At 38.2% G+C, this 22588-nt stretch overlaps 1 protein-coding gene across 2 annotated transcripts in view; it reads right to left on the bottom strand.

Moving 5' to 3' along the window:
* GALNT1 (polypeptide N-acetylgalactosaminyltransferase 1) overlaps positions 1–22588 on the bottom strand; it is a 126748-nt gene that overhangs the window by 62413 nt on the left and 41747 nt on the right. The window contains exons 2-3 of one of the 2 annotated variants that reach the window (XM_030876537.3): positions 20678–20732; positions 8352–8595 (exon numbers count right to left, since the gene is read on the bottom strand). In XM_030876537.3, coding sequence (XP_030732397.1) covers positions 8352–8490 — 139 coding nt within the window. In that variant the 5' untranslated portion in view covers positions 8491–8595; positions 20678–20732. The remainder of the gene's footprint in view (positions 1–8351; positions 8596–20677; positions 20733–22588) is intronic. The other variant, XM_060311205.2, reaches the window with a different exon arrangement.

Here is a 22588-nt window from a genome sequence, read left to right on the forward strand (position 1 = left end):
GTCAAGTAAGCTCTTTAAATATAAGAATTAAAAAAATTCTCAGTGACAAAAATTTTCAATGCCAAGTGTAATAAAAACTGTAAGTACAGAAGTATAATGCCTATATAAGCTTTTAAAACTTTAAAAATCATAAATTATAAAACTCTCAGAGTCAATTCTTACTTACCTGTCTCTGAAAATAAAGAGTAATTAACAGATTTGGGGGTTGGGACATTCAGGGGTCAGTATGAAGCAGTGCAGTTCTAGAGGTAACAGTTATTTTATCTGCATGGCACAGATAACCTGAAGAGTAGGTGGGAGACATCTAGTGGCCCTGATTATAAATATCCTTCAGTTACCTGTGCCTTATTTTAGCATAAGATGATGCTTTAAAGAAAAGTTAAAATGGAAACATTTTCACACTACTCAGTTTTTTAATTGAATATTAAGTTATACATAACACCATCTATAACATATTTTTGCTGGGGGCAGGGTGGGGTAGATCCTGAATCTGATCAAGCCTCTGGACTGACTTACCAATTCACAGGAAATATAGGGGACAGAGGAAATGATAAAAAAAAAAACATTAAAGGGATGCAAATCCTGACTGTGGGAAACTGGAGAAAACAAAGAAAGCAATTTCTTCTTCTTCAACACAACCAAAAATGGGGGGTGGGGAGGACAAAAAGAAAGAGGTATCCATGTATCTATGCCACAAGACTAGCTTTGAGTTGATAACTGTCGAAGCCAGATGATGGGTATATGGGAGATCAATTTTCTATTTTTCTCTACTTTTGTTTATGTTTGGAAATTTTCCATGAGGATTGGGGGAGCATGAAGGAGCACTCAAGAAATTATTACTGTAAGAACCAGTAAGTATAAACTTGATTGCTTACAGCCTGAGAGACTGTTATGACCAGAAAGTTAAAATCCTGCCCCATCACAGTGAAGTAAAACTCTAGCCTTGAGGTCTTAAAGAATTAGGCAAAACTGTACAACATATAAAATTCTCCTGGCTGCAATATTTTACAAATTTGGTCACCTGGTACTTACTAGTAATCTAAATATCTGGTATAATACCCACATTATATACTTTAACCTACTGATACACATGAGATCTCAGAGCCGCATTTAAAATGGCCATTAATCAAAAGTTATATGACTACTGCATGACTTACAGAATCCACCACAATACTCTAATTTAGAAATTATAATATCCTGAAGAATTACACCAACCAGTAAACTAATTTTCTTTGGCAAAGATGCCAGGATAAAATGCAACTAGCTAGTGAATATTTTTACTACTAATACACTTGCAGTACTAAAAAGCAACTAACAAAGAAGATAGTAAGCATTAACTTTCCTTGTATTCTACTTACCAGTCTTTCATGTAAATTAAAAAAGAGTTCAGTGAAACTTGCTTGAAAGCAAATGAAATGGGTTTGGATATTATCATTTCCCGAACTGAAAAACAAACTTTCATTGCCATAAAATTTTATAGGCAGATCATTTCTAAAAATCAAATCAACTTTGACAAGGGGGTGACTAAGGTGTTATTCCAAAGTATTATGTGAGAACATTTTATTATGCACTTTAAACTTCATTTACATGACAATGTACAGAAGTTTCATGTTTTAGAAAATTTAATTTTCGAAAAAACTACAGGTTCACTCTGAATGCCGCCAAATAAAATTCACATATACAAACCACATGACATACCTATGAATGTGTTTTAATAAATCTTACAAATTTCTAGTTTGTATTTTTCTCATGGAAGTGGAATAAGGAGGTATAAAGTTACATGATACCCATTTGGGGAAGATGGGGAAGATAAAAGGCTAAAATCATTTCTCCCAAACAATTTTCTTACCTTATTATACAACTATCTTTACTATTTTTATGCACTATATTTCACTTATTCCAAAATATTTTTTCCCATATTTTAACATCTCTGAAATTGGCATGTGGCTTACAATGATAACTGAAATGTTTTTGCTTTCTTAGTGTATATAATATGTATTCTATAAACAAAGCAAATTACCTGATTTTTTTAACATCAAAATATTATTGCATATAACAAAATTCATTGATAACTCTCTGCTACCTCAACACCTGTCAGTTTCAACCCTCATTCCAATTTTATATTCATTTGTAATGTGTTCAGATAAAACTCTAAGCACACTAAAAGTCTGTAATAAAGAGTTTCTGAAAGCCTTTACTAACAATATTTTTAAGTTTTTAATCATCAGAAGTTTCTTCTATAAAATATGTTCTCAAACTTTTCCTACTGTTTGACAACTGAAATAATTCTAGCAGAAGTACATGAAAACTTGAATAATCAACATTTTAATAATCTGAAAATCAAGTACAGTGCTGGCAGAAAGGATTAATTCCTACTTGAAATTGCATCTGTAAAAATATTGAATAGTCTATGCAACATCCAAATCCATAAATTGAATGAATGAGTTAATTCTAAAAAGCAGAAGAGTTGCAAAAATATTCCCAAGACATAACCCACACTAACCGTGTTTTTTCAAAGGGAATCTAATCTAATCCTCCAGCAACAGAAGAATTTTGCTATTCTCAGATAGTCTGGGGTATAAAATACAAGAATAAAACTATGAGAGAGAATGCTCAGGAAAATAAAATAAAACAAAACAAAACCAACCCTCTGAAACACCAAAGACTGGCCTGTTGTTACCTGACGCAGGCAAGTAACAAGTAAATGTAAGAATCCTAGAAAACTAAATATATCAACGATAATCTTATAAGCATTATCATAAGGATAACGAATCCATTCTGCTTAAAAATAAGACACCTTTTTGTACACAATAGTATAAAGAACAGAATTTGGTAAATTTCACCAAATTGGCACTGTAAAGCAGTTCAAAGAAGTTCAGAAATGAGGTCCTTACAATACTGAGACAACTGCTCTGGAGTGTTCTATCTGCTCATTATTTTTTTGCTTTTTTGTTTTGATTTGGTTTTTCAAATGCCATAGAAAACGAATATCCTGGAGACCTTATGTGTTCTATCAAAAGAGACCTACATTCCTCTAGGTCACTGACTGTACTTGCTAATTCCACTAAGAAGGTCCACATCCTTGATGCCATCACCTATCAACCCTCTCCCAACAATTTTAGTGAAAGATCTGTTCAGTGGCACCACAATTCCTCAGCAGCCTTATGTTGAGAGCCTTAACAACCTTAGGCCTCTGATGCTACTCGAGACCTCTCAGCGCCCACTGCACTGAAACTTCACATCAGAGCAGATTTTTCAAACTGTTCTTGCTTAGCATCAATTGTCCCCCTTCCCTAAATCATTTCCTCACTCTTTCCCTTCAATGCCTTAAGGCTACGTGGAACACAGTTTGAAAAAATGGATGCTCTAGGGCCCCATCTGGAACCACTGGCCTCTCCAAGTCTCTCCCTTCAGCTATTAACTCACCTCTTGGCTTACTGCTCAGTGCTTCTCTCATTCTTCCACTGCTCACGGCCTTCTCAGTCTGTCCCACACAACACCCTGATGCCCCCAGGCCATTATAAAGCTTCTATCAATACGTCTTGTCTCAACAGGGGCCCCATCTACCAGACTTAAATCCAGCTCTTCCCCAGAGCCCATTAACCTCACAACCCTCAACAACTTTCATTCTCTGTCTCCCAGGAGGTAACGACGCTCTCTCATAGCTCCACATTGTTACTTTCACACCATTTCTCCTTTACTTTGTACTTCTGTACTTTGTATAAAAGCTACTCCTTTTCCTTGATGCTCATGCTACTAGTGGTTTTCCAAAACTGTATTAACCTTAGAATCCTCTTCAAGGATAATCCTTTTCTTATGGTTGACACCACACTGTCTCATCTGCTGAGAATTGGCTCTTTCAAGTATTACTTCATTACTTTATATCTTAAACCTCTCCCTCAACATACATAAAAAATACATACATTCATAGAAAACCAACTTTGGCTCCATTCCTTTCTTTTAAACTACTGTACTATCTCTTTGTGTGGAAGCTTCCCAAAAGGATAAGCTACACATCAGTAATATCAAATCCACTGGCACTGAAATGGCACTTGCTAGGGTCACAAGAAACCCCCTGCTGGGAAACACATCAGAACCACTTCGTCATCTCAGGTAAAATCTCTGAACAAACATCACTCCTGGATTTCCATGACCCCACTCCCTCTGGCTTCTCCCCCTACTCTGACTTCCAGAAGCCTTATTTCCCTTTGCTGACCCTCCATGATCCTCTCCAACACTGGCCTGTCTCTTCCAACATCCACACACTGCTGGAGCCCACACTGCTGCCCACATGCTCTACCCCAGCCACCCTCTGCTGCAGAACATCCCTCCCAACACCCCAATGTTAAATGCTCCAAACGTAACTCATCCTTCTGCCTTCTCACCAAAGCCACTCCACCTCTGGGGGCCCCACCTCGTATCAATTCATCCAAAGAGGAAGACCTAAGAGTCATCTTAGACTTTTCACTTTCCATTATTACCTACATTCAGTGACTCCCCATGCTATGTAAACGCCACTATTTACAAACTTCTCATATATTTTATTTCCTCTCCATCTCCAGTGTCATTTTAGTGTAGGCCCCAAGAACTTCTCCAAACCTTCCCAACGGCCTCACAACCAGTCTCTGCCGTCTCACTCCCTTCTAGTATTGGGTTGGCCAAAAAGTTTGTTTGGTTTTTCCCATACGATGGCTCTAGTAGTGCTTAGTTGTCTTTAACTTCATTTGAAACATTTTTTTTTTTTTTTTTTTTTTTTGTGGTACTCGGGCCTCTCACTGTTGTGGCCTCTCCCATTGCGGAGCACAGGCTCTGGACGCGCAGGCTCAGCAGCCATGGCTCACGGGCCCAGCCGCTCCACGGCACGTGGGATCTTCCCAGACCGGGGCACGAACCCGTGTCCCCTGCATTGGCAGGCGGACTCTCAACCACTGCGCCACCAGGGAAGCCCCATTTGAAACATTTTTGTTAGACTGTATTGTGACAGCTGTCATATGTCATGCATTAAAAAAAAAAACTTATCAAAATCTGTGCATTTTTGTGTAGCCATTTTAATATTGAAGACAGAAGAAAAAAAAGCAACATTTTTGGCATATTATGCTTTATTATTACAAGAAAGGTAAAAATGTAACTGAAACACAAAAAAATATTTGTGCAGCGTATGGAGAAGGTGCTGTGACTGATCGAACATGTCAAAAGTGGTCTGCGAAGTTTTGTGCTGGAGACTTTTTGCTGGACGATGCTCCAAGGTCGGGGAGACCAGTTGAAGTTGATAAGGATCAAATCGAGACATTAATTGAGAACAATCAATGTTATATCACGTGGGAGATAGCCAACATACTCAAAATATCCAAATCAAGCGCTGAAATCATTTGCACCAGCCTGGTTATGTAAATCGTTTTGATGTTTGGGTTCCACGTAAATTAAGCGAAAAAAAACCTTCTTGACCGTATTTCCGCATGAGATTCTCTGCTGAAATGTTCCGTTTTTAAAACAAATTGTGACAGGCGATGAAAAGTGGATACTATACAATAATGTGGAATGGAAGAGATCGTGGGGCAAGTGAATGAACCACCACCAATCACACCGAAGGCTGGTCTTCATCCAAAGAAGATGATGTTGGGATTGGAAGGGAGTCCTCTATTATGAGCCCCTTCCAGAAACCAAATGATTAATTCCAACAAGTACTGCTCCCAATTAGACCAACTGAAAGCAGCACTCGACGAAAAGGGTCCAGAATTAGTCAAAAGAAAATGCATGATTTTTCATCAGGATTAACGCAAAACCACATGTTTCTTTGATGACCAGGCAAAAACTTTTACAGCTTGGCTGGGAAGTTCTGATTCACCCGCCATATTCACCAACTGCACCTTCAGATTTCCATTTATTTCGGTCTTTACAAAAGTCTCTTAATGGAAAAAATTTCAATCCCCTGGAAGACTGTAAAAGGCACCTGAAAGAGTTCTTTGCTCAAAAAGATAAAAAATTTTGGGAAGATGGAATTATGAAGTTGCCTGAAAAATGGCAGAAGGTAGTGGTACAAAACTGTCATTATGTTGTTCAATAAAGCTCTTGGTGAAAATGAAAAATGTGTCTTTTATTTTTATTTAAAAACCGAAGGAACTTTGGCTTTTAAACACCAAGCCAATACATCAGCCACGTGACCACCAAACTTCCTTCTGAAAGTCTGGATCCCATCAGGTTACTGATTTCCTTGTTTAAAATCCTTCAGTGGGACTTCCCTGGTGGTCCAGTGGTAAACAATCTGCCTTACAATGCAGGCGACAAGGGTTCAATCCCTGGTCAGGGAACTAAGATCCCACATGCTGCAAGGCAACTAAACCCTCACGCCACAACTACTGAGCTCGCGGGCCTCAACTAGAGAGCCTGCATGCCACAAACCACAGAGCCCACGTGCCTTGGAGCCTGCGCACCACAACTGGAGAGAAGCCCGTGCACCGCAACAAAAGATCCCGCATGCCGCAACTAAGACCTGACGCAGCCAAAAAAATCCTTCAATGTCATGCCTCACCTACAGGATTTAGTCCAAAACCCTTAGCATGTCAGAAAAGGCCTCCTGTGATGTGGCCTCTGCTAACCTCCCAGCTTCGTCCCATGCTCTTTCCTCACATTCTCCTATCCATCAACTCTGTCTCTCACTTGCTTATCTTGCACATGCTTCTCTCCTTTGCTTGGAAGGTATTCCCCTCACCCATCAAACCTAACAAACACCTGCTCACCCTGATACTACAGCTTGAGCATTACACTTCCTTGCTGCACCTTCTCAGATGCCCCACGGTGTTCCTTCCTCCTGCTCTCATGCACATCTCTAGTATGCTATCTATCATATCACTATTTTATCATATTCTTTCTCTCCTGTTGGATTGGGATTCCCCAAAGGGAGGAACTTTTTTGTATTGTTGAAGTGTATGTCACTAGCACGTAGCACACTGCCCAGCACATATCAGAGTTTAAAAAACATTCACTAAGTGTGTCTTCACCTACTACAGAGGTCCCAGTCTTTCTTACTTTTCATGCCTTTGCATTTAAGACAGAACACCATGAGCTCCCACTATAAATGGTAACGAATTAAGGTGGAGTGAGGGTAAAGTTAATCTGTTCCATTTGGGACAAGAATTATGCTAGTTTCTTACTGGTGAATGGCAATACCTTTGATTTGATTTAAATGTTGACAGAGTTATAGCTCTTGTCACCCAACAAACTTACTAAACAGCAGGGCCATAAAGGAAACCAGGAAAGTCAACAATAGGAAAAAAATGATGGGGAAGGTGAAAATTAAAAAGTCAGGGGTTAGCCTAGGTATTACTAAAGTCCAGTGTTAGCAACTGAGCCTAATTTTAGGCAGATTTCCCATGAAATAAAGAGAACTGGTTACACAATCCCATCTGTAAAAATTACAATAAGTAGGCACACCTACCAATACAAATAAATAATTTTAGATTGTAAATTTTAAGGGACCAGGTGCTTTCATTATAAAAGTGCAAGATATTTAAATGTGGCTACATATTCAAATAAAACAGTAATCATTCACAAATAATTCCTAAAAATAGAATTACTGTTTAGCCAGATATTCTATAACTAATCACAGAGAGTTCAGAGCGCAGAATAGCTGAATTACTGATTCACAATGCAAAGTCATTTTCATTTTGTTTAAAAAAAAATAAAAGGCAGCATTTGTTTTTTTGGTTTAAACACAGAGAGTCTAAAACTGAATTTTTCAGGTGTCCTCTGTCAAGAATGTCAGTCTTCCAAACTAGGTCCTTCATATTTGTGTTTCCTTCCTTTTCCATAACAGATACTGCAGTGTTCTCACTGCAGCCCAGATTTTATAGCCTGATCTTTTCATAAGCTCTCCCTAAAAGTGCTAACTGGAGCTATCTACAGCATTAACAAAACAAACTCACCAGACCACATCTACCTAAAATGACTTCTTCCCTTAGGACTGAGATGGGAAGGCTGGAGAACTCTCTCTCATACTTGATAATGCAATTTTAACGCTCCACTCAGCATTATGACACTAGACTAGTCTCCTGTACAATTTTGGTAGTTCCAGCTATGAGATTCCCTACAGTATTTGGTAATATAACTTCCAGAAAATTAACTACATTTAACATTGAACACACAAATTGAATTCAGCAATTCTATACAGGATACTTTAATACTTTTAACTGTTAGAAGAACCTACTGGAGAACTGATGGAAATATGATCATCATATATAGGAAGCCAGGGATTACTATTAATCTAAAAATGTTAAAATTTTATAGTTTCCAAATTAGTACAAACAAGTGACATATATATCAAAACAGGTCCACTATTATAAAATGTCACTCACCATCCCCAGCAGGAAGTCCTCTCTCTTTTTTTTCATCACATTTGTTGCATTCACTGAAGTAAAGCAGCAGGAACATATCCAAGAGTACCCAAATCAAGGAGGTGGCTAGGACCACCTTGCAATATGCAAATTTTCTCATGGCACTTTAAGTCAAATGCAAAATTTTAAAATATATATATATATAAATATACAAAGATCATGAAAATTATTCCAATCCAGTTTCATCAGAAATCACGTTCATAACCTATAGAAAGAAAAAGAAAAAAGATTAACTTAAAAATTCAGAATCTAAAAAAGAAACAATGGATTAATTCAATATGAATATGAAATTTTACTATGAAGAATAAGTTTTAAATTCAGACTTGAAAGAATACTTGTAAAATATATAAAAATAGTAACAAGAACATGCAAATAACTCCTACAAATCAATATACACAATCCAATAGAAAAATGGGTAAAGGACTAAACAAGCACTTTGCAGAAAGGAAACCTGAATAGCCAATAAACAAGTGAAAAGGTGCTCGATTCATTACAATGAGGAAAATTAAAATTAAAACAGTGAGCTACTATCTTATATCCATCAAACACATGGGGCTTAACTGCCTTCTATTCAATTGCTGTATTAAACACTAAAGCAAAAGCTAAGCCATTAACTGTCACAGGAGTTTAAGAAACCAGTAATTCCCAGTCCATTTTAACCACTCACATTCAGGTCCCAGGGTCCAAGGATTTATATGAGTTCTCCTAGTAGCTTTTCTAGAGCAGTTTAATTGGAATGATTCTTATCCCTCTGACCCAACTGAATCCCATTCTAAAAATGCTAGTCACCAGACGTTCAAAAACAAGAGTCATGGAAAGTATAACAGAAAAGAAAAGGGTATCGAAAGATCTGAGCCCTAGTCCTGGCTCTGACAGTAATTTTACAGACTTCCCTGATGTTTAGTTTCTATCCACCCCCCCACCCCCAAATATCATGAGAAAATGACTGGAGGAACTGTCCTTTGGGATAGCTAGACCAGAAACACTTCTGACACATACGGCACTCATCTGGGGGAGCTCTGGAGCAGCCCAAGGGACCTCAGAGAGGTAAGGAGCCATCCCACCGAGCCGCTGACACCGAGGCTCAAAGGTCTGTGTCACTGCTGTTCAGGAGATAGATGAGCCAGGTGCATTCAGGGGAGTGGATGGAGGAAACACACACTTGGCACAGGTGAAAGCCAATGAGCAGAAGCTCTGAAGGGCTGGGCTGATGGGCAGCATAGCAGCTTCTAACAAGGGCAGTTTTATGTAGCATGTTCCATGGTGGGCAGTACAGATGTCTCTACCTAAACAATTCAGGGCAGGCCAGAGAGTTTATTTATGAAAAAGATACAATAGTTCTTTCCTAATTCACAAGGTGGCTAAACAGCAACCTGAAAAGCACCCCAAAATACCAAGTAATACTTATAAATGTAAAGTATTATTTCTGTTCATCTCTCTGGGGACTTTGATCTCTTGCCTATTGGCCTCCTTTCATCAAACCAACACTTCCTGACTGCACAGTGAGAACAGGGATGCTACTGTCATATTCTTGCCTCAAAATCATACTTACTCAATATCTGTCACATGCAGTGAGCAACAACTGACACCTGTGGTGACTAGGGTGAGGGGAAGAGCAAAAGCATTATAATGCACAGTGTCATGGACCAACAGTTCTCTCCAGAGAAGCGAGATACATATTATATATATATATATTTCAAGCCACTTTACATGAAAGGCTACCTCTTTTGGTCACTAGCAAAGCAAGCAGTCTAACTGCCAGTGCAACAGCTGGGATTCAAATGTAGTTTTGTGTTGTCTAAAATCTGCTGATTGTTAATTTTTTCAATGCTTACAGCCCAGAACACTTAAATGTAAATCTTTATAACTCTGTACTCATTCCTATTTAATTTTTCCAAGGCAGCACAATTAGATTCTAAAAGTGAAGATGAAATGCAGTGGGTGTGTGTGTGTATTTGGGGGAGTGGTACAGAGAAAGCAGGAGGTGTAGGGAGAAAGGAGGATAAAGAGGCAAACATCTTTGAGACCCTGAGTTATGTAGAGATTCCTTACATGGTAACAATAAAATGCACAAATCATTTAAAAAGACTGATAAGTTGGACTTTATAATTAAAATCTGCTCTTCAAAAGACAGTTAAAAAAATAAAAAACAAGTCACATATTGGGAGAAAATATTTACAAATTACATATCTGATAATTACTTATATACAGACCATATAAAGGACTCTCCAAATACAATTTTTAAAAATCCTAATCCAATACAATGGGCAAAAGGTTTGAACTGTTGCTTTACCAAAACAGCGATACAGGTGGCAAAAGAGCACAAGAAAAGATGTTCAACATCATTAGCTATTAGGCAACTGCAAGTTAAGACCACAATGAAACACCACTATGCACCAATATAAATAGTGAAAGGAAAAAAGAAAACTACCAAGTGCTATCAAGGAACTGCTGCAACTGGACCTCTAATACATTGCCAGTGGAATGCACAATGGTACAGTCTCTCTGGAAAACAGTTTGGCAGTTTCTTCCCACAAGAATCTGCAATTCCATTCCTAGCTATTTACTTAAGAGAAAGGAAAACGTACGTCTACACAAAGGCTTGTACACAAATCTTTATAGCAGCTTAACCATAATCATCAAAATCTGGAAACAATCCAAATGTCCATCACCTGGTGAATGGATAAACAAATTGTGGTACACCAAACAGTGAAATACTACTACCCAGAAATCCAGCAATCAAAAAGAACTCTTGATATATACGCAATAATACTGATGAATCTCAAAAGCTTTATGCTAAGTGAAAGTGGTCAGTCACAAAAGGCTGCATACTGTATGATTCCATTTATATGAGACAAATTAGATCAGTGGTTGCCAGGGGCTGTGGAAAAGTAGAGGACTGCTCTCAAAGGGCCGTGAAGGAACTTGTGATGATGAAAATATTCCATCTCTTGCTTGTGGTGGCAGCGGTCATTTTGTCCAGACTGGTACGACTACACCTAAAAGGGTGAATTTTACTGTACATAGATAAATACAGGAGAGGTGAGGATCCTTCAAAGAAACAATTCCAATTTTAGGAGAAAAACTGTTGTGTATTTCTTCAAGTGATACATACCAGAATTTATCTTGGAAATTATTAAAAGCTCAGAGTTTCTGTCTCAACCACAATAGATTAAAACCTTCCATATGAAATGCATTTAACTCCTTAATTATTTTAGAAGGTATAAAATCTCAATTAATGTCAAAGTACAGTGATCAATTGTAACAGTAAACTTCTGATTCTATCCTACGTGTCATATGCCAAGTTGTTCCAAAGGTTGATCAGTATTTTCTAGGGCTAAATAATTACTTTCTCTTACTCCATATACTTCTAGCCAAGGCTCTCCAGAAATTTCAAGCCTAAAAAGGGAGTCTCAGCTCAAAAGCAGCTTTGGAGAAAATAGAAGCATCATTCTCTTGGACCTAAAACTTCAGTCTTCTGAGTATGTTAAGGTGCTTATCTCCCCTCTCCCAAGAAAACTGAATTCTCAGGCACCTACACCTAGAATGACTAATTTTGCACTGTACTGACCAGGCAGAGGTATGAGACCCTTCAATAGAACTATTCCTTTAATTTGTAGCTGAAATTTCTGCCAGAAAAACTAAAAGACTTAAAAAAATGATATTTACCCTCTAACATTGTAAAGAGAATCAAGATTATTTTATTTACTAATTATATATTCTATTTGCTCTATTTCTCAGAACTATAAAGAAACCTATTCATTCATTTATTATTATTTCATACATTCAAAACACACAAACTCAGTAAATGTAGGGAATGTGTCAAATGCAAGGAATAGAAACATGAACAAAATATTCCTTCCCTTACGAAGTTTAGAGTTGTCTCCAGGAAAGCAGGCATTAGTCAAACACTCACATAAACGTGAAATTTCAATCGTGATAACTGCTTTGGAGGGAGGTACCTAGCACTATACACATCTGTAAAAGAGATCTGACTTTGTCAAAAAGGCTTCCCTGAGGAAGACATGATTTGAAGAGAAAATGAGCATTTGGGGCAGTGAGTAGCAAGGATTCTATAGCAGGAAGGAGGAGCCCAACACTCAAAGGCCAGTGGATCAAAGACAAAAGAGGTGAAAACTGTGATTGCGACAAAGCTGGAGCTGGATAAAAGTGGGGAGATTCAAGAGGTATTAAGGGACAAACTCAATGGGATTTAAGGATGAGTCAGGTGGGGATAAAGAGGAGGAAATCCTGGCCTATACAAGTGGATGTAGAGTGTTGTCAGTCATAGAAACAGGGACCAGTAAAAGAGGACCAATTTTTGGAAAGGAGGAAAAGATGGGAAGAAATGTAAGTTTGACTTTGGACATGCTGAGTATGAGGTACCTCTGATACCCTCAAAGAGATGTTAACCACAGCTGAGGACACAAAAGTTTGAGGCTCAAAGTGGGGTTCTCTGTATATCTCTGTAAAGATATACAGATAGAAGCCCCTGCTCTTGTGCAACGTTGCAGGGGCAGACAGAGCAAAAAAAAATCAATACATCAGGTAATTTTTGTGGAGTGTAATTTCCCTCCTAAAGTGTGGGTTGGACTTAGGGACTTGCTTCTAACCAATAGAATATGGTGGAAGTAATGATGTGTGATTTCAAGGCTAGTCATAAAGCACAGCTCTCTTCCCAGCTCTCTCAGATCACACACTCTGGGGAGAAAGCCAGCACCACGTCAGAAGGACACTGAAGCATCCCTATAGAGATCCATGTGCTGAGAAACTGAAACCTCCTGCCAACAAAGAGTACTCTCTTGCGAGGCATGGAAGTGAACCACTTTGGAAGCAGACCCAGTCAAGCCTTCATCTTGACTGCAACATCATATAAGATCCTGAGTCAATACCACCTTGCTAAGCTACTCCTGCATTTCTGACCCAAAGAATATATGAGATAATAAATATTTATTGTTTAAAGCCATTAAGTTTTGAGGCAGTTAGGTAGTTCATTACTCATCAATAGAGAACTTCACAGAAAACTAGGACTAGAAAGGAAATTCTTTAACTTATAGCAAACATATTTAATGATGGGATTCCTGATGCATTTCTGTAACATTGCAAATAAGAAAAGTTACGCATCCTCACTTCAATCTGATATTGTACTGGAGGTCTAAACAATATGACAAGAAAAGGAATAAGAATTAGGGGATTAAAAAGAGACAAAATTATCTGCAGATAGCATGTCTTCTGTATAGAAACTCTAAAAGAAATCAATAAATAAACCATTAGAGCTAATTCATTATTTCATCAAGGTTGCTGAATACAAGGTAAACATATAACATCAATCATGCTTCTTCATGATAATAACTAATTACAATATATAAAGGAAAACATCACATTCAAAGCAGCTATAAAAACCCTAAGGTATTTGGAAATAAACTTAACAAAATTTGTGCAAGACATGGAGAAAATTGTGGAGCTTTGTCGAAGGACATAAAAGAACACCTGACTAATGGATAGATGTACCATGTTCAGGAAAAACAAACAAAGCAACTTCTTCCTAAATTAATTTAATTCTAATCAAAACACAAATGAAACCTTTAGGAACTGGATTTATTATAAAGCAGAAGTATCTACAGCCATGTGGTACCCCAAAACAAACCTAAACGTGTGGAAAATTGGAAAGGTGATACTATAAATAAGAGCAGAAAACTGATAAAGGAACAAACAGCTTTCCAAATGGTAAAAAATAAATTTAGATCCTACCATATACCAAAAACAAGAGTAAATCTATGAATAGATAATAACTCCTATAAAATTTACTGGCTGAAATGTTTTAATTTAGAGCATTCAGTGTTCGGTATCTTAAGTGGAATGCCAGTTTCCAAGGTGATAAACAGACTTAGCTCCTAGCAATACCTTTAAAAGTGAATATTTTTCCTAGTTACAAAGTAATATATGCTCAATACAAAGAACCTGGCAAACACAGAGAAGTAAAATAAAAGATACAAAGCCATCTATAAACCCCCATCCCACTTAAACACTATTACCAGTGGGATAAGTGCCCTCCCAGTCATTCAGAATAGCTCATAGATACATCGTTTTAAATGTCTATTGTAATGTCTATTTTGACTCAAACATTTTAATGTCTTAAATGTCCCTATCAGGGGGAAAAGAATGGAATGGCTGTGACTATAAAAGGGTAGCAGGAGACACCTTTGTGGTGATGCTGTTGTGATTTTTTTTAATTGCAGTAATACGCTCAACAGACATTTCTAACCTCTCTTTCCACCCCAACCACTGAGTATCCTGTCTTAAGCAATAAATGTCTTAATGGTCACTTCAAAATAGCCCTGATATCCACAAAGCTATGTCAAAAAGCCACATATTGTTTTATACTTAAAGAACAGACATAAAATAGACACAAACCGAGGTGGCTTCCTGGCTCATGATTCTGACTTGTGCTCTCCCCACTCTCCCCCAAGGGTTTCTTCTGGTAACAGATCTAGCCCCCTGGCCACAGGATAGCCAAATGACCTGGCCAGGTCAACCACAAGACCTCACCCCTTGGCTTCCCGAGTCACAAAGCTGGAAGCCTGTGCTAACCTAGCACTGCAGTCAGCTATACTGCCCAACATGTAGAGAAAGCTGACCTGCAGTCCAAGAGGATGAGCCCAGAGGCACACAGGATGAGAGGCAAAGGTGACGGAGTCCCTGACTCTACTTTGGCTTTTGTGAACACCCAGGAATCCTTCTATTAATCCCCTTTTCTGTTTATGACAATTTGAATTGGGTTCCTAACACACATCTGGGATGGCCACTGGGGAGATGGGTGGGTAGGGGACAGAGGAGACCTACAGGTAAAAATCAAACAGGTTCTGGTCCACTGGTGAGGTTCCCCTCTACTAGTAATAAACAATTATACATTATGAGGCAGACTACACTATTTGAAAAGATACTTTTTAATGCCCCAAATCACAAAAACATATCAAGTATCAAAAGTAGGTATAAAACAAATCACAGATATAAAGGATCACAACACAACATACACATGTATCCACCACTCAGTTTAAGAATAAGAACATCACCTTTAAATACCATCACCTTTAAATACCACCTCCAATACCATCTCTTCCTAGTTCCTCAAAGACCACCTCTATTCTGAACTTAATATTCTTTCTTTTCCTGATAGTTTTACCTCACTGTTATCCTTAAAAATGCCTTGTTTACATTTTCTGTTTCTGAACTGCTTATAAATGGAAGAATCTGAGACCTGCTTTTCTTCTAACACTACGTTCCTGAGAACCATCCATTTGTTGGCATGTAGTTGCAGTCAGTTCATTTTCACTACTGTCTAATATTCAATTGGCTTATAATTATACACTATGAGGCTTACCACAGTTTATCCCTTCTACCCTTAATAAACATGTGGTTATTTCTAGGTTTCTGTTATTACAAGCAGTACTGCTATGAATATTCCTGAACACGTTTCCTGGAACAAACGTGCCAGGGGTCAGCAAACTTCTTCTGCAAAGGGCCAGATTGTAAACATTTTAGGCTTTGCGGGACATAAGATCTCTACTGCAACCACTCAAATCTGGTGTTGTACCACAAAAGCAGCCAAAAGTGATATGTAACCAAGAAAGTGTGACAGTATGCCAAGAGAACTTTATTTATGGACACTGAAATTTGAATCTCATTTAATTTTCATATTACAAATTATGAAATATTATTTTTATTTTTTTAACCATTTAAAGATGTTAAAAACCTTTCTTAATTCATGAGTTGTCACACCAACCCTGATCTACAGTACATACCTAGGGGAATTAGGTCATAGGGTATACATATTTTCAATATGACTAATATGGCAAATTTGTTTTCCCAGGTGTTTGAAACAAATTAGAAAGAAAAATGAGGGCTCTGGATGTGTTACATCCTTGGCAACAGTTATTGATGTCAAACTATTTTATTTTTTGACAATCTGGTAAGTGTGTAGTTGTTATCTTAATATAGTTTGAATCTGCATTTTCCTACCATCTCTGACGTTACTGGTCATTCCATTTCCTCTTCTCTAATGTACCTATTGAAGTTTAGTCCATTATTCTATTGGGTGGGGTCGTTTTGTCTTTTTCCTATTAGTTTGTGAAGATCTTTATACAGTCTAGATTCTAATCCATGTCAGTTACATGTACTACAAGTAACTTTTCCAGTTTATAGCTTATCTTCTTAACAAGAGGTGTCTTTTATTATTTTATTTTCTTCTTTCTGGCTGCGCCACACAGTTTGCGGGATCTTAGTTCCCCAACCAGGGATTGAACCCAGGCCCTAAGCAATTAGAGCTCGGAGTTCTAATCACTGGACTGCTAGGGAATTCCCAAGAGGTGTCTTTTATAGTTCACATTTTCTATGTCTTAAGAAACTCTTCTCTATCTAGAGATCATTAAAAATAATGTTTTAAGGTCTAAAAATTTTAAAGTTTTACCTTTCCAGTTTAAGTAGAGATTCAATGTCATCTTCTTCCACGTGGATAACCAATTGTCCCAGTACTATTTATGGAAAAGTTCATCCTCTCCCTAGAAGTGTGCAATGCCAACTTTGTCATAAACCAGGTTTCTGAGGTTCTATGTTCTGTTCCATTGGTCTGTCTATCCCTACACCACATGGCTGTCTTAATTATTACAGCTTTATAATAATTTTTTTCTTTTCCAGACGCGCAGGCTCAGCGGCCATGGCTCACGGGCACAGCCGCTCCGCGGCATGTGGGATCTTCCCGGAACAGGGCACGAACCCGTGTCCCCTGCATCAGCAGGCAGACTCTCAACCACTGCGCCACCAGAGAAGCCCTAATAATTTTTGATACACAGTAAAGCAAGTATTCTCACCTTTCACTACTTGAGGAGGGCCTTGGCTACTTCTGACCCACTGGCCTTCCTTAGCTATGACGACCATTTAATTACTTAAAATGATATTCCATCTACTGCAAAAGAAATCTAGTAGTTAAAAGTGCTTACATGTCTATGGTAGACAAATTCTACTGTTCTGAAAAAATAAACCAATTACAAATTCATAAAGGTCATAAAAAAAGTTGGAGATGAAAAGAGGAATTCAAGGGAAGTCTATAAGAAAAGTTCTAAAAGTGTTTTTCAAATGACAGCACTATTAAAATAAATGCACAGCGCCTAACCTTTACGTCTACTATATTGTTATTCCTTAAAAAAAAATGGCTTCAGTATTTTAGAGTCACAATCATTCCATGCTGTCTGGATATTTATTGAGTCTTAGCCAACTACGTTCTTGCTACCATGTCAGACACTGTAGATGGTAGGAGCATGAAGGCAGTGATCCACACCACAGAAACTCTTATCACACTATTAAATACCAGTGTAAGAGACACGCCATTCACATTACAAAAGAGAAACATCAACTCAGGAAACCTGGCAGGAAAAAGACATCCAGATAGGGAAGTTTCTAAATAGGTTTTATCAGGCAGTGTAAGACACTAAACTTTTCTGCAACAAGGTTTTCTTTAAATTTTTTTCTATAGTTGTTTTGTTTCTGTCTCTCCTTTAGCTAAATCCCTTTAAGGGCTTCCCGATGTCCTGTTATTTTGTTCTAAAGAACACTGTTTGCAAGACCACAGGGAGAGTCCGCACTTAAGAAATTCCATGGTCAAATAAGTTAGGGAAATGTTACATACTCCATTCGCTGTCCATCACTGCACCAAAGGTTCTGTGAAGTCCTGCAATAGGGAAAGCTATGCAAGTTTGTTAACTCAGAACTTCTCATATTCAAGCATGGAAACTTCCCCATCTACTTTGTCTTTCTTTTTTGCATAACACAAACCAGGTTTCAAAGAGCAATAAATAAACTAGTAAAGATTGGTTCCAAATCCTGGAACCAGGCAATTTTTAAATTATGGGTTATTTTCTTTCTGCAAAACTGTTATTTCTGTGAATCTGCAAATTGCATAAAAAAGAGATCCCATTGTGTTTAAAAGCTTCTCATGAGGCAGACCTTCAGAGAGAAGGTTAATTTTGTAATACCTTGATTCAACTAATTTAAGTTCATATTTCTGTATCGTTCTTTAACATAACATATACCTGTATATAATACAAATAATTGTGGACAAAAATGGGAAATCCAAAAGTCACCATTATATAAATCCCTAAAAGAAAAGAATCTACAAACCTCCCCTCAGGTAAGTGAAATTTGCAAACTATTTCTACTATCAATTATTTTTTCTAAGTATAGAGTATCATATTATAAAAATATATCATCATTAAATTTTGCATTCAGCAAATGAAGCATTATTTCATGTAGGAGTCTGAGAGGAAAGAGTTAACAAAGAGTCCTACCCAGTCCTTGCTAAACCCTGGGGGATGCCTACAGCCATGGCAATGACCCCTGGCCACACTCTGAGAACTAAACTCCTGGAATGTTCACAGTCACTGGTTAAGGATGTTAGAGGTGATGAGTCAGGATGTACCAGGCTGTCAGCATTGTTTAAAGTAATCATCAAGATTTATGATGAGCACCTGGTATCTGGTCTGGAGCCCTAAGTTTCAGTTGCCATGGCTGGCCACATGGCAGTAGTATGCCTATGTAACCAGCTTCCTATAAAAACTCTGGACTGGAATACTCATGGGCTTCCCTGTCTGACACATCTTGTACGTGTCTCTATCACTCACAGCTAGAGGGGAAATCGTGTCCCTGTGATCCTCACAGAGGGAAGATTTAGAAGTCCGTGCCTGATCTCTCTAGCAATCACCTACATATATCTTTTTCCTGCTGTTCTTGCACTGTAACCTTTGCCGTAATAAAAAAACTTAGCCATGAGTACAACATTATGTTGAGTTGTGTCAGTCTTTCCAGCAAATCAAATAGTGGGCAGTCATGGGACCCTCAAAATAAACACCACTAAAGAACTTCGTTTGCCATAATACCTACTTCTCTCATTACTTTTCAGAAGCTAAATGATCATAAGAACAATATCCTTAAATGAATAAATCAGTGTACAGGATAAAAGCTAAGATGTAAGACTGAGATTACTGTCCTTAGAAAGGCTTGGTTGCAAGGTTAGCCCTTGGCTGGTGTCTGGGAACTTGAAGGGTAAACAGTTCCCTACAATGATATAAAACTTACCTTAAATGATAAGTGGGCCTCACTGTGCCTAAACTGTTTATACAAACATTATGGTTTATGCAAAACATGTTTTCCTTCTGGGAGCCTGAAATTTTGGTACATGATAGGTGGAAGGTGGCTCCATTACCAGGTCCAATAAAAACATTGGCACAGAGTCTAATTAGTTTCCCTGGTTGACAGCACTTCACATGTGTTGTCAAAATTCATTGCTGGAGGAATTAAGCTCATCCGGTGGGAATCTACTGGGAGACGACTCTTGGAAGCTAGTGACTAGTCTCCTCCAGACTTCACCCCACGCACTTTTTCCCTTTGTAATATTGCTGTGTATCCTTTTGCTGTAATAAATCTTAGCCATTATTATGATCATATGCTGAATCCTATGAGCCCTCCTAGCCAGTCACTAAACCTGGGGTTGGTCTTGGGGACACCCAACACAATCAGCATTTTAAAACAGAAATGAGGGTCTGTTAGGCCAAATGCTGAAATTCAAATTTCAATTCCAAAACGTATTAGTTATGTGATCCTAACAATTGTACTTTATTTGCATAAATCTGGGCCTTTTTATTCCTCTGAATGAGAAAAACATACCCACCTTATAGTCCCTGAATTAAATGAAGTAATGCACAACACACTCATAGTAGACACTCAGTAAATATTAAATAGCATTTCTAGAGGCTCTTTCTTAGATGAAATGAAAAATCAGGAATCTTTTATATTTGTACTGATGCAATGAGAATTCAAACGGCCATTTGGAGTACTGCAACGAGAAGCTCAGAGACAAACTTTAACCCTCCATCTCCATAACACTGGTGCTATGAGTGCTTTCCAGTCCACATGACAGGATTATTGGTTGAGCGCAAGCAGGTTAAACCGTATATAATAAGTATCTTTCTATTTCTAAACCTGGTCTTCATTTAGTCTTCAAATTGACCTCCTGAATGAGAAGTGAATGCATGAATATTAATTAGTACTGTGGCTATGCTTGATGGTTTTATTTCTCAAATTACTACACTAGGATTTTAGTACAAGCCATTTTCTTGTGTGTATATGAGGCATAAAGTCCAATGAACATAAGTTTGAACCTACATCACAGTAAGAGCAAATCCCAATGTAAAGAGAAGTACAACCCTCAAGTCATTTACTCCCAGCTATCAACTTACCCCAAAGTGGTTTTTCAAATGAATTCATATCCCAAATCCACATGTCCCACATCTCCTGTTGAAAAATAAATTTCCTAAAATCAGTTTATTACAGAATAACTCTCTCCTCCCCCCATTACCTCAGCCACCCTATTCCACTGGACTATACACCAGCCACCACCTGAGGACAAGGACCAAGTCTTACCAGCTACTTCCCCAATGCTGAGCACAATACCTGGCACAAAATATGTGCTCAGTTAATGTTTATTACATGAATAAGTGAAGCAGTGAATAAAGTATTTCTGAGATCCAACACCAAGCTCAGTGGAAATACTGTAGAAAGTATCTCTCCTCCTCTTAGAAATCTATGAGGATATTAACTTCCCAGGTGGGAAGGCCAAGGACACACAGACAGCACCTGTGGCAGATACTGTTTGTTCCTTATCTCCCACCCCATGTTTTTCATGGCATTAGACCCCTAACTGAATTCAAGTGATCATTCTCTGCTAGACTACCTGTTCTTGATTGGTCCAAGTCAACTGTGACTGTTCTACTCCTCTTGCCAGTGTAAGTAACCAAATCTCAACCAATAGGATCTTAGGGGAAATCTATTGGGAAGCATTCAGGAAAAGTTATGCTCCCTCATAGAGATGCTGAAGGAGAAACTATACTTTTCTGGCTTTGGATATTGTTTGCAGAGCATACTTAGAAGTGCTGCAGCCATCTTGAGGTCATGAGGGAAGCCAACATCAACATGCTAAGGATGACAACATGGAAAGCAAAAGGGACCCTGTTGTATCATGCAGCCACTAACAGACTAGCCCTGAAATCTCCTAGGTCTAGACTTCTTGTTACCAGAGGGGATAAAGCCCTATTTGTTTAACTGGGTATTCTGCTACTATAGTCAAAAGCATGCCAATACATCACTCTGCAACCTACAATTACTGATTTAGATAGGCACATATCCTGTGAAGAAAAAAATGAGATGTGAACCAGTGGAGGATCCAAATTAAGGAATCTACTTTTACAGGAGACTGCATAGGAGCAGAATTTCAGTATAAATTTAACAGCTGCAAAGTAGAACCTGGTGTATAATATGCCCATTCTTAGCATTATTTAAGCTATCACAGAATCACAAATCCCTAATTCATTCAAACTTCAATAAATATCAAGTATGTACAAGACACAAAACTAAGTAGTTTGATGTACATAAATATGAAGAAGGCTCAGTTTCTTCCCTCAATGAGCTTGTAGTTTAGGAGGATATATAATAAGTTTTTGTGGCACTTTACAATTTACAGAATGCTTTTCTATCTTTGCAACAGGTGCCAAGCTACAAGGAGCTATAGTGCACAAAGGAGAGAACCCGGTGAAGGAGAATGACGGGAATTGGTTTCAATTAGGAAAAGGCAAAAGGATATTTCAAGTGGACAAAACAACGTGAGCTAAAATAGGAAGGCAGGAAAATCAAGGGACATCTAGGGGACAGCAAACAGAGAAACTGGGAGATATGGTTGAAAGGGTGTGTTCAGAACAGGGGAAATCTTGACTCTCACGCTAAGGAGTTTGAGGAGCAATAGTCACGGGAAGTTTTCCCATGTTTTTAATTTTATCTCTTGAATACAAATGACAAATCATTACAACAGAACACTGAGGTTTCAGAAAATTTACATCTTTCCTCCCAACCATGAACTGAGATACAAGGAAATACACTGCCACCATCAGCAATGGAAAACCCGAGAGATCCTGGGGAGCAGTTTCTGGCAAGTAAAGGATCCAGCAGAAACCTCCTCCAGGCCAGAGGCCCATTTTATTTTCTGGCCAGAGAGTCCCTAAAGTCTCCAAGGTTTTGTTCTGTATTTTTGCCAGAATACCAACCTTAGCCCTGAGTTCTTCCCCTCAAATTATCACTCTCTCTCTCTTCTTTCCTTT

Source organism: Globicephala melas, chromosome 13 (assembly GCF_963455315.2).
Source record: "Globicephala melas chromosome 13, mGloMel1.2, whole genome shotgun sequence".
In the NCBI taxonomy this organism is placed as follows: Eukaryota; Metazoa; Chordata; class Mammalia; order Artiodactyla; family Delphinidae; genus Globicephala; species Globicephala melas.